This window comes from Protopterus annectens, chromosome 13.part0 (assembly GCF_019279795.1).
Source record: "Protopterus annectens isolate FY-2018-M chromosome 13.part0, PAN1.0, whole genome shotgun sequence".
Classification (NCBI taxonomy): domain Eukaryota; kingdom Metazoa; phylum Chordata; order Ceratodontiformes; family Protopteridae; genus Protopterus; species Protopterus annectens.
The window spans coordinates 730,647,210-730,661,959 of NC_056747.1; the positions used below are offsets into that span (position 1 = coordinate 730,647,210).

Consider the following 14,750-nt stretch of genomic DNA (forward strand, 5'->3'; position numbering starts at 1 on the left):
GCCTGTGGTGATTTGAACATGGAGGAGCTAAAGTGCATTATCCCATTTGACCAGCCTTGAGATACACTTATTTTTTTATGTAAATTAAGACACTTCCACTTTCAGTCCCCATCTGTATTATAAATGGTCTAAAGATGTGGAAGCCATTATAATCTTGCATTGCTGGTGTACTCTCTACAGTTTTAAACCATGTTGCAGTAACTGCACGGATGTTAGCATTCCCTTGGGTGAGGAGAACTTGTAGGGAGCAGACTCCTTAGCCTTGAGCAGGAACACCTTTAGAATTTCTTGGGTTTGATTTGCTATGCTGGAAATATTTTCAGTTTGGCATTGCCTTAAAAAGGCACTAAGGGGGAGAATACTGTTTTACCTAATATTTGGAAGCCTAGAGGGCAGAGGTGCAGATCATCTATGGCAAAATAGTGTGGCCTGCTGAACATCTCCTTCCTTGCTGATAAATACTGCACCCCCTTAGAATGACACCAGAAACTAAGCCAATTACTGACGTCATTCATCTTCTGATCTTATCGTGGCATCATCCTTGGAGAAAGTAAAATGCTGCTCAGTGCTAAGCTTATACCAGTAAAGTACTTTACAATAACTACAATGTAAACAATAACTACAATGTAAACAATGTAACACAAAGTGAACTTATTTCATGACGAACACGTCATCAATGAGACAAAACCAAGATAAAAACTAAGGTAACAAACTGTAATGTTAACTAGTTACACAAAGTGACACAGTGACATTTAACAACCAGCACTGTTAAAATACAAAGATGTTGAACTTAGAACGCATAATCTCCAGGTAATAAATTTATGACCAAAACTGTAATTTAGGTGAAACAGATACATGCATGCACATTGCAGGAGAAGCTCAGTACTATGCCCACTGATGGGCTGGCAACTTAGGAAGACTTGCACTCTGAAATTCTCTTTAGTCCTACATGAAAACGTTACAATGTACACATCTGAGAAATACATTCCCATCATTCATTACATTTCTTCCTTTATATTCACATGTTTTTAAGAGTTCAATGTAAAGGTCATATATTTCTGTGAACAAATTATGTTGCAGGAATGTGCATATGCCACACACCCACAGATGCAGCAGCTCACCAACTATATTCACAAACGGGCTGATGAGTTAAGACGACGTAAAAAGCAAAGAATTCTCGTTAATCCTACAAAAAAAAAGCTCCATATACACGTCTGAGAAATACCTTCCAATCCTTGCTCTGTGGTTGAAGGGTCACTAAAGGGCGCTCTTTGCTGCCTGGCAAGATATGTTCTGGAGGTGTGCAGTCAATCTGGTCTAGCTCCATTCCTCTCTTCTTGCGTTGTCCAATGTCTGAAACAGAAACAAATCACTCAAACAAAAGTTGGGTACATTTGTGAATGTGTTATTCTCATATATATATATATATATATATATATATATATATATATATATATATATATATATATATATATATATATATATATAACACACAGACAGGCAGACACAGATGGTGGCATGTTTAGGAGTGCACTGTAATTACTCTCTTTCTTAACATTATATCTGTAAATATTTGTACTTAACCCATTCATATGCTTTACTGTTTTTTTTTTCAAATATTCACAGGTTACATTCAAAAGGGTTTACACAAGTCATAAAAATCACCATCTTAGAGAATATGTCCACATCTAAAAACTGCTACACATTTGCAACACCTGTCATCTGCAGCTCTCTACTCTACCCTCCTTCATCCTTCCAGTGAGCCCAATACTATAATCCCATATGATTTTATAATTCTTTCAAATGTTTAACTAATAATATCTACAGACCATCTCCTTTTAATTCAGTACTAAACTTCTCCTTCAGACATGAATCATTTTCTAGTACACCTATTGCCACAGTTGTTTTCCAACAATTTTAATTATACATAACTAACTTACAAACTCCATGCACCAGACCTATCCATTCCACCCCAGTTCACTCCACTTAACCTATTTGTTACACCCACTACACAGGTTGACTGGGAACACTACTTCCATATACCTGTTAATAATTTACCGAAACCTACTATACCCTGCATTCCTACCTCTTGTTTCTATTATCAGCCAAAGATTTTCTCAATTGCAGCACCAATCAGCAACCATCAACCCTTTCCTGTTGAGTTTCAAAGCTGTCCTTTGCACCTATGCAATATGTATGTATGCATGTTAACAGTGGCTCTACTTGATTTATGACCATCTTTCACACCTCCTTCCACAGCCCCACCTGCATCAACCTTTCTTAGTCTTTCCCCATCCTAGGAGCTTGATGTCTTTCTGCAATGTAATGACTTCCCTTTTCCCACCTTCCTTCATTATTTTCATAGGGCTACCATGTTTATTCTCACTCACTCATTTCCCACGCAAGCATTTTTTATGACCAACAACATTTCAACCAGTCTCTAGCCCTTAATTCTTGAAATGTAATTTAATGTCTACACTTTAGCCTACTTATTAGATATTTAAGAATTTTTTTTTTAAATTTATTCTCCACATTTTCTCAGACTATTTTCTCCTTTATCAACAACTAATCCATAAACTGGTTCTTGGGGAAATTGACAAGAGAATAGATTAGCTTTTTGTGGTTCATAAATTACCTCCCTCACAAAAAGCTGATCTATTCTCTTGTCAATTTCCCCAAGAACTAGCTTTAATCTTCCAGCTGAAAATCTCAAACTCTTGCATTTACTTACTGAAATTAGCTGACCGCTCCTCATCTGTTCCCATCCCCTCTCCCCACATTATCACAAAGGTCACCTCCTCTTACCCCATTAAAATCCAAAGGCTGCCACTTCCTCTCGATTCCTCCCTCTTTTTCCTTAACACCTTCTCTGTGTACTTAAGAGATATCCATACACCCATGCTGTCCTCTTCTGAGCCACCACCTTTTTACATTCCTCAATGCCATCACACATTTTTTCCACTCCTATATTTTAATTTTCAGCAGCACGCTTACAAACTCTCCCTGCACCCAACGACCATCACCCCTTCTTTTAACCTCTGCCTTAGCCCTTGCTGTAGATAACTCGATTCCTAAACACAAGTCCAATAATTGTGGTGCTCTACTTAGCCTGGACTACCCCTAGTATAGTCTTTTTGCCTGTAGTCTTCTTAACGTTCCAACCTCCCCAATTAATTTCCTTTATAATGCATAATTCTGCCACCTTTATGTGGCCTTAATCTTTAACCCACCGAATCCCACACAGACCACCTCCTCAATAATTCTTAACCCCTGAATCTCATTTGCCTTTTTCAATCCAAGTTCCTCCTGTATACTCTAAACCACTCTACTGAACTCTATCGCCAGTATAACATGTACATGATTTAACATACATTCCATCTACTATCGCACTCTAATAAGTGCTATATATATATTTACATTTCATTTGTTAGCCAGGTAAGTGGGCTGGCCAGCTGACCAGTTTCCACCATGAACAGGGTGAAGACATCACTAAAGAAGAACTATAAAAAATACACAACTTGGTGAGATTATACTTGCAGCAGAATACTGCATTTTACATACATGTACAAGTATATATACATATATGTATGTAAGTACACACGGTGATATGCACACACACACATATATGTACATGCATATCTATACCTATATATAGCTATACCTATCTACATACATGTGTGTATAGTTGGGTCTACTTCCAAATTTCGAAGTTTCAAAACATCAACTTTCTTATGGTGGAGACCATAAGACCGACATTTTGAAACTTCAAAATTTAAATAAAAATTAAAAACAAAAAAATAAAATTTTTTTTACGTATTTGTGGGGGGGGGGGGGGCAAGCTTCCCTGCACCCCCCACACCCTCTGCCAATTAAATATACCAACTTCGAAACTGCACTACACCGAGGAAAACTGTATATATATCATCCTGCGCTGTATGGCAATCTCCATTTAAATGGTTCAGAGTTTCAAAACTTCGATCTTATGGTCTAAGAAACTTGACGTTTTGAAACACACACACACACACACACACACACACACACACATATATATATATATATATATATATATATATATATATATATTAATATACATATTGCACACACACACACACACACACACACACACACATATATAGCAATATATATTACACACACACAAACGCACACAAACAAAACTGATAGAGCGCATTAAGTGACTATGTATAATTTAGTGAATGTACGTTTGAGAACAGGAGAGATTGCAAAGATTAGCCATTATTCTTGTAGCGTGTGCAACTAGACTCATTGTTCAGATGCTCAAAGCTGGACATTTAATTCCAGCAGGGATTTTGTTCCTTAATGCTGGGCCTCGTCTGGAAAAAGGGTGTTCTCCCATGACCATTTTAAATAGTGGTCTGTTCAGCAGTATGTTGCCATTTCATGAGTTTCTTCATGAGTCGGCTTGGTCCTGATTAGCAATTTTGTTTTTAATGGTGGGCAGCAGCCTTGCTTTAGTATTTTATAAATGAGGCTGCCTGCAGGAATGCTCTTTTGAGTAACAGGAAGCCAATTTAAGGCATGCAGGAGGACGCAGTAAGTAGTAAAGATGTGCAGCAGGTAAGGGTAATAAAGGATAATGAGGGAAACGTACTCACAAGCGAGGAGAGTGTGTTGAGCAGATGGAAAAGAGCACTCTGAGGGGCCGATGAATGAAGAGAATGAGAGGGAGAGAAGGTTGGATGATGTGTGGATAGTGAATCATGAAGTGCAGTGGATTAGCAAGGAGGAAGTAAGGATAGCTATGAAGAGGATGAAGAATGGAAAGGCTGTTGGCCCAGATGACATACCTGTGGAAGCATGGAGGTGTTTAGGTGAAATGGCAGTGGAATTTTTAACTAGACTGTTTAAATGAAATCTTGGAAAATGAGACTATGCCTGAGGAATGGAGAAAAATTGTTTTGGTACCGATTAAGAATAAGGGGGATGTGCAGAACTGTAGTAACTACAGAGGGATGAAATTGATCAGTCACAGCATGAAGTTATGGGAAAGAGTAGTGGAAGCTAGCTTAAGAAGGGAGGTGATGATTAGTGATTAGCAGTATGGTTTCATGCCAGGAAAGAGCACTACAGATGCGATGTTTGCTCTGAGACTGTTTATGGAGAAGTACAGAGAAGGTCAGAAGGAGCTGCATCATGTCTTTGTGGACTTAGAGAAAGCATATGACAGGGTACCTACAGAGGAGTTGTGGTACTGTATGAGGAAGTCGGGAGTGTCAGAGAAGTATGTAAGAGTGGTACAGGATATGTACGAGGGTAGTGCGACAGCGGTGAGGTCTGCGGTGGGAGTGACAGATGCATTTAAGGTGGAGGTGGGATTACATCAAGGATCAGCTCTGAGCCCTTTCTTATTTGCAATGGTGATGGACAGGATGACAGATGAGACCAGACAGGAGTCCCCATGGACTATGATGTTTGCGGATGACATTGTGATCTGTAGTGAGAGTAGGGAACAGGTGGAGGAGACACTGGAGAGGTGGAGATATGCTCTAGAGAAAAGGAATGAAGGTCAGTAGGACTAAGACAGAATATATGTGTGTGAATGAGAGGGAGGATAGAGGAATGGTGAGGATGCAGGAAGTACAGGTGGCAAAGGTGGATGAGTTTAAATACTTGGGATCAACAGCTCAAAGTAATGGTGAGTGTGGAAAAGAGGTGAAGAAGAGTACAGGCAGGATGGAGTGGGTGGAGAAGAGTGTCAGGAGTGATTTGTGACAGAGTACCAAGTAAGAGTGAAAGGGAAGGTCTGCAAGAGGGTAGTGAAACCAGCTATGTTATATGGGTTGGAGACAGTGGCACTGACAAAAAGGCAGGAGTCAGAACTGGACGTGGCAGAGTTAAAGATGTTAACATTTGCACTGGGTGTGACGAGGGTGGACAGGAATAGGAATAAGTATATTAGAGGGTCAGCCCAGGTTGGAAGGTTTAGAGACAAAGCCAGAGAGGCAAGATTACATTGGTTTGGACATATGCTGAGGAGGGATGCAGAGTATATTGAGAAAAAGATGCTAAGGATGAAGCTACCAGGTAGCAGGAAAAGAGGAAGGCCATAAGGTTTATGTATGTGGTGAGAGAGGACATGTAGGTGGCTGGTGTGACAGAGCAGGATGCAGAGGACAGGAATAAATGGAAACAGATTATCCGCTGTGGCGACTCCTAATGGAAGCAGCCAAAAGAAGGAGGATGCAGTGAAGAGACTGACGGCAAACCTACAGATCTTGTTCTCAGTAGTTTGTAGAGTTTGATTATTGTGGACAGAGTGAAAGTTAAGTAATAACAACCCATACTCTAGCTTGGGAAGAAAGGCATTTTGTCCAAGTGTAATTTGTTTAGAAGCAGAGCAGATGGGATATTTTGTAGTAGTTTCAGGTATGAAAAGTACCTTATTAGTGAGGTTACTAGTGTGTGAAGTAAAGGTAAGGGAGGGCTCTAGTCCAAGTCGAGGGTACTAGTTATATTCAGACACTAAAGAAATTGTATTTTTATGATCATCAGTAAGGATAATCCCTGAAAGTTGGGTTTTTGTGTGTGGAAATGAAAAGAGCATAATGTTTGCTTTTTGTGGTTAATTAAAAGTTTGCTGTTTACAGCCAATTTGCATAAGTGGAAGAATGACTGTTGTAATCAAATTTGTAGGGTCTGTAGACATTTGTGTGACTAACAGGAGGGATGTCGTTTATATATTTTATATATATATATATATATATATATATATATATATATATATATATATATATATATATAGACTGACATTACAGAAGACCTTCAGCATTAAATCTCAATATTTAAAAAGTACTGGTCTCAAAAATAGAATCTTGAACCCCAATATTGAAGGTCTGCATCATCTAGATTGCACCCCAGTCTGGTGGCTTCTCTCTCTTATCTTACTGACTGCAAACTCCCCTTCTGCTATCACTCCTGGCTCTGCAAGGCATCCTCTGAATCCACCCCAACTTCGTGACATCTCCCATGACATGCTTTCTGTAAACCTTGTCCAAGAGTAGCTGCACTTCCTAGGCTACTCCTATTAGTCTTCTAAACAACCCTGTTTTTTAAATGCATTCAATATGGTTTAAATATATTTTACAACGTTCTTATTTAGACTTTCATCCAAAATCCTAACCCCTCTACCTCTAGAAACATCTCTTAACCCCCCCCCATTTCATCACTAGGTTTTTCACTTTGTACTAAAATATTCTTCATTCCACTGTTACTAAAGATAGCTGTTAAACAGCAACCTTTCTAACCTCATACATGTTATCCACATAGGAGCAGTTGCCTCAAGTCGATGGCTGCAATAATAGGCAGTTGAGACCCCTTTAAATAATTACTGTTGCTTCTTTTATTTCTCCCTTCCTTTTACCATGACTAACTCCATTTTCATTTTATTCCACTCACTGGTGATTCTGAACTAATTTCTATTTACCTTAATAACTATCAAATCATATCCTCAACCCTTATCTTAAATTCCTTTTTCAACAAAAAGTATAAAAGTACCAGAGCCTCATTTTTGCATTTTTATCTTAGTTTTTACTGGTGCACATCTGATATAGTTATCAGAAAGGTCTCCATGACTTCAATTAAATAGATATGTCATGTGAAAGTTCTATCCAGTCGAGCCCAGTTATTGTACATTGGGGGATAACATGTAAATGCTAACAAAGTTTCTACTACTGAATTGTCAACCTTCCATACAAAATATTTTCACATACTTCTTATCCATCAGTGGTGGAAACCTTGACTCAAGGTGACCTGGTTGATGCAACACTCAACTCCATCTACAAATGGGAAAAGGTGGCTGAAATGGGAGTATAGCTCAGTGGTAGAGCATTTGACTGCAGATCAAGAGGTCCCTGGTTCAAATCCGGGTGCCCCCTGAAAGGGTGGCTTTTTGGGGTGGGAGGATAGCATAATGGTTAAGGTGTTTACCTTACAGACACTAGGTGCACGGTTTGATTCTCACATGAGGTAACTGGCTAGGCTTCAAATGGCCCAAAAGGGCAGTTAGCCTAGTACTAATCTATGAACCTATGAAGATTATGACTACATCTTCAGAATCTACCTTTTGTCATACTGTCACTTCAAGATCCTCCAATACATCCTCACTACTGTAAATCGGGTTTCAATCCTCCCTCATAAATAACATTCATTGCTGAAAGCTTATTATTTCTCTCACAACTCCCTTGAATTCCATAATTGTAGTTTTAGGTTAAATATAAATACAAGCCAGTGTAATCCTCCTCCCATGCCAGTAGCCTCTTACACTCTGTTGAACTTCCATACTGAAAACCCTTCTTTGACAAAGTAACATGCTTTTTTTTTATAATCAAAATGCATCTCATGTAACATTGCCAGTTGCACCTTGCACTCAACATAACTCAAAAGAGTGCATTTCTATACTTGTACGGCCATTTGCATCCCATGTCACTGCTGGTAAAGCTGCCATTCTAATAAAAAAATGCTACTACTCCCATATAGTTTACATGACGGGTTTTTTTTTTTTGCATACAGAATTCTAACTTGCAACTTACACAATGTTTGGCTGGCTGATTTTGTATGTAGTTGCTCCCATATTTGAATGCATGTCACATTTTCCCAGAATTTTCAGTTCAACAAAACACTCAAGGAACATCTTAAACCCTCAGCCTATTTAAACTCACAACTTACACATTTAATTATAAATGCATTCCAAAAAGTAAGTATACCCTTCCAAAAATGAGTAGTTGCCTTAAGTTGATGGCTGCACCCACAGGCATTACCTATTCTAAAACTACAATTAACCTTGCTAATTTGCACATTAGAGTCTGTATTCTACTTACACAGATGGCTGTCTGTTGTCTTATCTCTATGCTCCTATCAGATGTAAAAAACAACATGCATGCCCTCCAGCAAACTAACTCTTAGCCTTAAGAAAAGATACACTCGATACTGTTAAACAGAGTACTCTTGTAGCTGATGTAGGAAAATACTAAGGCTGTTGGGGGGGGGGGGGATAAACACTTGCAAAACTATTCACATCCTACAGTTTTAAATATTTATTTTTTTCACTGGACTGTTTGCCGATTTGCCATTAAAAATTAAATGCAACATACCTTATAAATTTCACTACAAAGAAACTGTTTAAATAAGGTTATTTGCTTGCACTTACAGACTTCTCCTCTTAACTAAAAGGAATTTGCTAATGGGAAAACAGCTAATTAGTTTGCAATTATAATAAAAACTAATTTAGATTTCAAATCAAAACATATTGGTCAGACTGGTCATAATTAATTGCCTGTACCTGTTTGCTCCTTAATTCTAGAAGTTAATGGAAAAATAACCTTGGAAACACTAGTTACTACTACTATTTTTTTTAATTTTTATGCCTTGCATAGTTTTCCTTAGTTTGTCAAGCATATTTATTTAGGAATCACAGGGTAGTGGGTGGCAAACCAAGATGACTACATAAACTAATAATGACAAACTGTCCCACCACACACAAAAAAAATAACGCATGGAAATGGTAGCAACAATAATTGCTAAGCACATAAAAAAAAAAAAAAAAAAAAACATCTTTTTTCTACATATACATTCCTTTTTCCCAAGCAGTCAAAGATCATAACATTAAATAAACTTCACCTTGCTACTTTTCCCACCTTTCTTTCATCACAGTATAAAATCTGCATGTTACAAAGTACTTTTGGACTGATACGACTTCTCCACCTCACATTTAAAATACCTCTGAGTGCACATAACTCCTTTCTAATATGGCATGAAATGCACATAAAATTGTACATAGATATTAATAAAATACTTACAATTACTTCTTTAGTCCCCTCAGTGTCCTAAATATTATTAAAACCGGGTTAATATTTTACAGTTCAACCAACAGTTAGAACATCCACTCTTTTTCAGCCATTTCTTTGAGGAACCACCACAATTCATAAATCAGAATGATATCCTGGGAGACTGATGCTTAAAGCATTTATTCATTAAATTTCATATTATTGATAGTCTTCCTACTGATTATCTCAACCTCCAAGCATTAACCTCTGTTTCAAGCACAATGTATTCAGATTCTTCTAGACAGCTTCAGCGCTTTTTTTTCTGTCACTCAAGTATTTTAATATGGTACAATGGTAAGGGTTTCACTAGCAAAGTTTTTCTATCAGCTCTGTTATTTTCAGTAGACAGAGATGCAGAATCTCCTTCAGCTTGCTGGTTCACTCTTTGCTGGTCAAGCTTTTAATTCCTCCTTAGTTTGTCCTGCATCCAAAAATATCTTTAAACCTCCAGGGAGAAAAAAAAAAAAGTGAAAACAGCTTAATGTAGCAACTCAAATCCTTTAACTGCCCCAAATGCCAAGATAAACTTGCTTCTCTTCTGTCTGTTGTGCAGTTAGTAATCATTTTCCACAGAGACTTGTGTCCCCAGTTAATACTGCTCCCTTCTTCCAGTTGGTTATTTGTATTTTCACAAAATTAACGCAATCTGTTCCTTAGAGTTTCTCTGGTATAGCAGAAAATCTCATATTTCCTTTATGTGGTCTGTCATCTTACTTCTTAAACAGTTCTACACGAGAAACCTCACGTTCCGCCAATCTTTCCTTCACTTCAGCTAATGACTTCTGAAATTTTATAGTCTTACCTAAAGAGGTAGTTAAACCTTTTTCCAATCTTTTTTAATTTGACTTTAAAATTAGACACTACAGGAATTTGTAATCACCTGAATATATCAGATTTATTTTTCCTTTAAAAAAACAATATCCTGGACTAAATCTGAACTATTTTTTTTTTGTTGAAAAGCCACAACATTCTAGGTTTTTTTTTTTTTTTTGTACTTTCTCCAAATGTTTTCTTTGTTGGCACCTCAACAGTACAATTACTGACAAGTAACAGAATTTTACCCACATTGATAAGTGAGAGACTGTTGAAGCCAATAAAGGTTTTCAGACTGGGTGAGCCCTAATCAACCTGCTGCTCATAGTGTAGCCATCTTGGAAGTCTTAACCACATATTTCTTAATCAGAGTCCAGAGCAGCCAACTTCAGTCATAATTCTTCACCCATTCATAAGAAACACCATAATTCTGGATGGGCTTCACTGGATGATTGGCTCAGGGCTTCTCTCTTCTTCAGATACTCAGGAGGTGCTTTTGGGGGGAAAGGGGGGGGGGACAGGGCAGTCATTAAGGAATTTCTTGAGCCAGAGATACATCCTCCAAATACTGAAAAATGGGGTGCGGGTGAAGCTGCTGGCATGGATTACTGGGGAGTGATGAAGTTGCAGTGAGGGAAGGTCTTGTTCTCCTTACCCATCTCAGAAACCAGGTCTTCTGCTATTCCCTTCACAGGGTACAAGACAGTAAGAACCTCCCCACAACTAAGTTGCTATATGGGTGGGCCTCCCCAAACTAAGCTGCTGTATGGATGGGCTCATAACTGGACAAAATGTGTGGACTCCAGAATGTAGCAGGAAAGCACTAGGGAATAGGTGATAGAACTATAATTTGAAGGGAACTGCTCACTCAGGGATGTGCTGGGGCAGCAAAGGTCTGCACATGGCCAAGCACTAGCTTCAAGTCATATTTCCTGAGGGTGTTCTCTCATATCTACAAGGACAAGTCTCACTAAATATCCAACATTGGAGCACTGCCAATGCTTGAACATACTGATGCAGGCAGACCCAAAAACATCCTCCTCAGCTTGGAGCATCGCAAGTCCTAACAGACTGCGTGAAAGAGGGGAGAGGAGTACCAAGCCCCTGGTCTAGAGTGCTACCATCAAGGCCATGCCAAAGAATCAAGAGAAAACTCATCAGGTGCAGGCCTACTGCGGATGCGCTGCAGCCACCTACCTGATTAAGGGAAGACTTAGACAGGACATATCCATCCTTAGTAAATCTCATGGTTTAGCTTAAAGTAATAAACTTGCTAGTTCAGGAAGAGCAAGATGTACGAGTCACAAGGCCACCTCAAGAGCAGACTTCCATTGAGAACAGTAGGATCACTCTCTAGCCTTCTCCACATTTATCCACTGCAGATGATAAACATCTTATGGTTATGCAAGTGACCCTCCTTAACAACACACGTGACTAAACACACAACCTCTCATTCACTATCCTGAGCAAAGTCAGGTTAGTTTTCTAACTCCTTTGTTTCTAGGCAGGTTGAAAAAAAAAGTGTGTGGAAATTAGGTTAGCGCCTGATGAGGTCTTTCTTCTCAGGCAAGGCAATACAGATCTTACTGGTATAATTCCTAGCTCAGCAACCTCAACAACACTTGGAAGGCTTAAATGTTTTGGGTACAGACAGCGGGAACTTTTTCATGAAAGGATTAAGATCTGCATTGTACCAGTGGCAGGAAAGAAATACAAGTACAGGCAAGGAATACTATCTCAAGTTTGCTATCTGATGACAAAGTATACGCCGACACAGGAATGCCCATAAGTACAGAGGCAAAGAAAACAGCTGAGATTAACTAAACAATGACTCCCCACAATCAGACAATAAAGATGGCTGACTAAGTTCATTCCAAATATTTCCTCTTAATAGCTGCATGACCTCCCATAGTATAAATTTCCAGGCTGTGTGGGTACACAGGAAAGGACCAAGGTAAAATAAGACGGTACATGTCAAACTGCTCACTAGTAAGGTTACTGACAAAAAATGTGTGATGCATGAAAAAATACTGTAAAATAGTCATTATCTCATGAACTGAAATACCAAAATAAGCAAAATTAGATTTTATGAGATGCACAAAATGAATGATGCATTATTACTTGATTTACATCTGCAAAAGTGCATCATATTATAATTTTCATTCTTTCCAGAGAAGATATTCATACTTTTGAAATCTGGTAGAGTGCCGAAGTCATATAAAAGATCACTGCAGAGTGTCCTAAAATGAATTTGCCGTAATCACTGCTAATGAATTTATAAAAGCACCTTAAAAGCTTCTTGAAATAATTATATATTGAGCAAATCAAATTTATCTGTACTTCAAAAATAAACAAACATGTGGCTTCAACATGCTATATACTGGGCTTTGCAAGTGACTGGTGTTCCACGATTCAACATTTTGATTTTTTCATTGTCAACTGTGTTTTGTCATACTCATTCCGTGTTAATGAATAGGATTAAAATGGTAAACTTAACCATAAAACTTAAAAATTAGCAACTTGATGGCTGAAGCAGGTTAGACTGCACAGTAATCTCAGCATGTTTTCTTTTTGGGGTGCAGTGCCTCTTACCATTGGCCTTTTATGTCCCCCCACACAAGGTATACAATAAAACTTTCAGGCTTTAATTGAATCATATTAAAATAAGCAGAAGAGAAAGATTTTTCCTGTACTTTGGGAGGAACTCAGACTTGAGAACTTCCACTGTTTGGTTAGTCAAATTTTACTTTTAAAGAAGAATTACCACCACAAAGATCCTTAAAGTTCCAGTACCCTTGTCCTTCCTTTTTACACATGCACTTCCCCACTTTGACACTACTTGGCTGAAATTATTAAACTTTGCAGGTAATCGGTAACTTACCAAAAATGAACTTGAACATTTCTACCCTAAGCTACAATGGATTGTGTGAATGGATTCCCATGGCCTACACAAGTTGTTATGTCTTTCGGCTTTTCCTGCTTAGGGGTCGCCACAGCGGAACTCCGGTCCACTAATGACTGGCAGTAGATTTTTACATGCCGAGTTGCCGGCCCTGACGCATAACCTTCAACGAAGGTATGCCCATTCACGCACGTCTCCACACAGTAGACGCTCTAGCTGAAAATCAAACAGGAAAACGTCTTACTGTGAGGCGACAACGCTACCACAGCATCACCACCGCAGTACCAAATTTAAATTACTTTATTTAGGTTTTCTTTATTATCTGGTACAGAATGTCATTTTTATTAAGCAGCAGCAGCAGTAGCTACTAACCAAAATAGCAACTCACAAATGAAAACCGGCAGTTAGTACAGAGACTTAAGACTCTGAACTTCTAAAGAGCAGCTTCATGTGGTCAGGTGTACAGGGTTTGAGACCAACCACCTAAGTTTACTTTTTGTCAGCGTCTCAGCAAGTCACTTAACCAGATAGTGCTCCTGGGTCACCTTCTAAAAGGGTTGCTTGCCCACAGTGCCGACTCAGTTAAAAAGGTAAAATAAAATATTTATCTGAAGACCAACTGTGAGAAATGTGCTGCAAAGCCTATTAGGATTCTTTTTACCACACCACTGAATGACATACAAGTTCCTCTCACCATCTTACAATTTTCATTCAATATTCGGGGACCCATGCACTAGTCTTGTGAATACATCTCCACTTTTTATTGAAAACTGCACATCCCTTCTATGTCTCAGACATGGTATGTAGTTAAATCAAGACACTGTTATGCTATAGCAAAAGTTCAGATACAGTATAACAATGTGCTATGTCACACTTCCATCGATTTAAATTTAAATCCTTTAAAGTTCCAATACCTTGTGCTTCCTTTTCACACGTGCATCCATGATCATATTTTATAGGTACTTACTAGGTTACTGGCCCAGACAATTTAAGCCTAGACAAACGTATCCCAAATTTACCAAAAGATTGTTGACATGTTTTAAAATCCCAACAAATACTATGGTTATGATACAGGCTTGTACAGATCAAGTGTTCACAGGCTGCCCCTGGCCATTAGGGACAGAGGTGCCAAACTAGGGGGCAAATTTGGGATATTCTATTCACTGGTCCAAGTT

General features: G+C 38.5%; 1 protein-coding gene and 1 non-coding gene across 3 annotated transcripts in view; one reads left to right on the forward strand and one right to left on the reverse strand.

Moving 5' to 3' along the window:
- Nucleotides 1-14,750, reverse strand: part of CLUH (clustered mitochondria homolog) — a 662,807-nt gene that overhangs the window by 382,899 nt on the left and 265,158 nt on the right. For both annotated transcript variants that reach the window (XM_044054416.1, XM_044054415.1), the window contains exon 5: nucleotides 1,226-1,353. In XM_044054416.1, the coding sequence (XP_043910351.1) occupies nucleotides 1,226-1,353 (128 nt within the window). The remainder of the gene's footprint in view (nucleotides 1-1,225; nucleotides 1,354-14,750) is intronic.
- Nucleotides 7,842-7,913, forward strand: TRNAC-GCA. Its single transcript has one exon. It is a non-coding gene; the product is annotated as a tRNA-Cys (tRNA).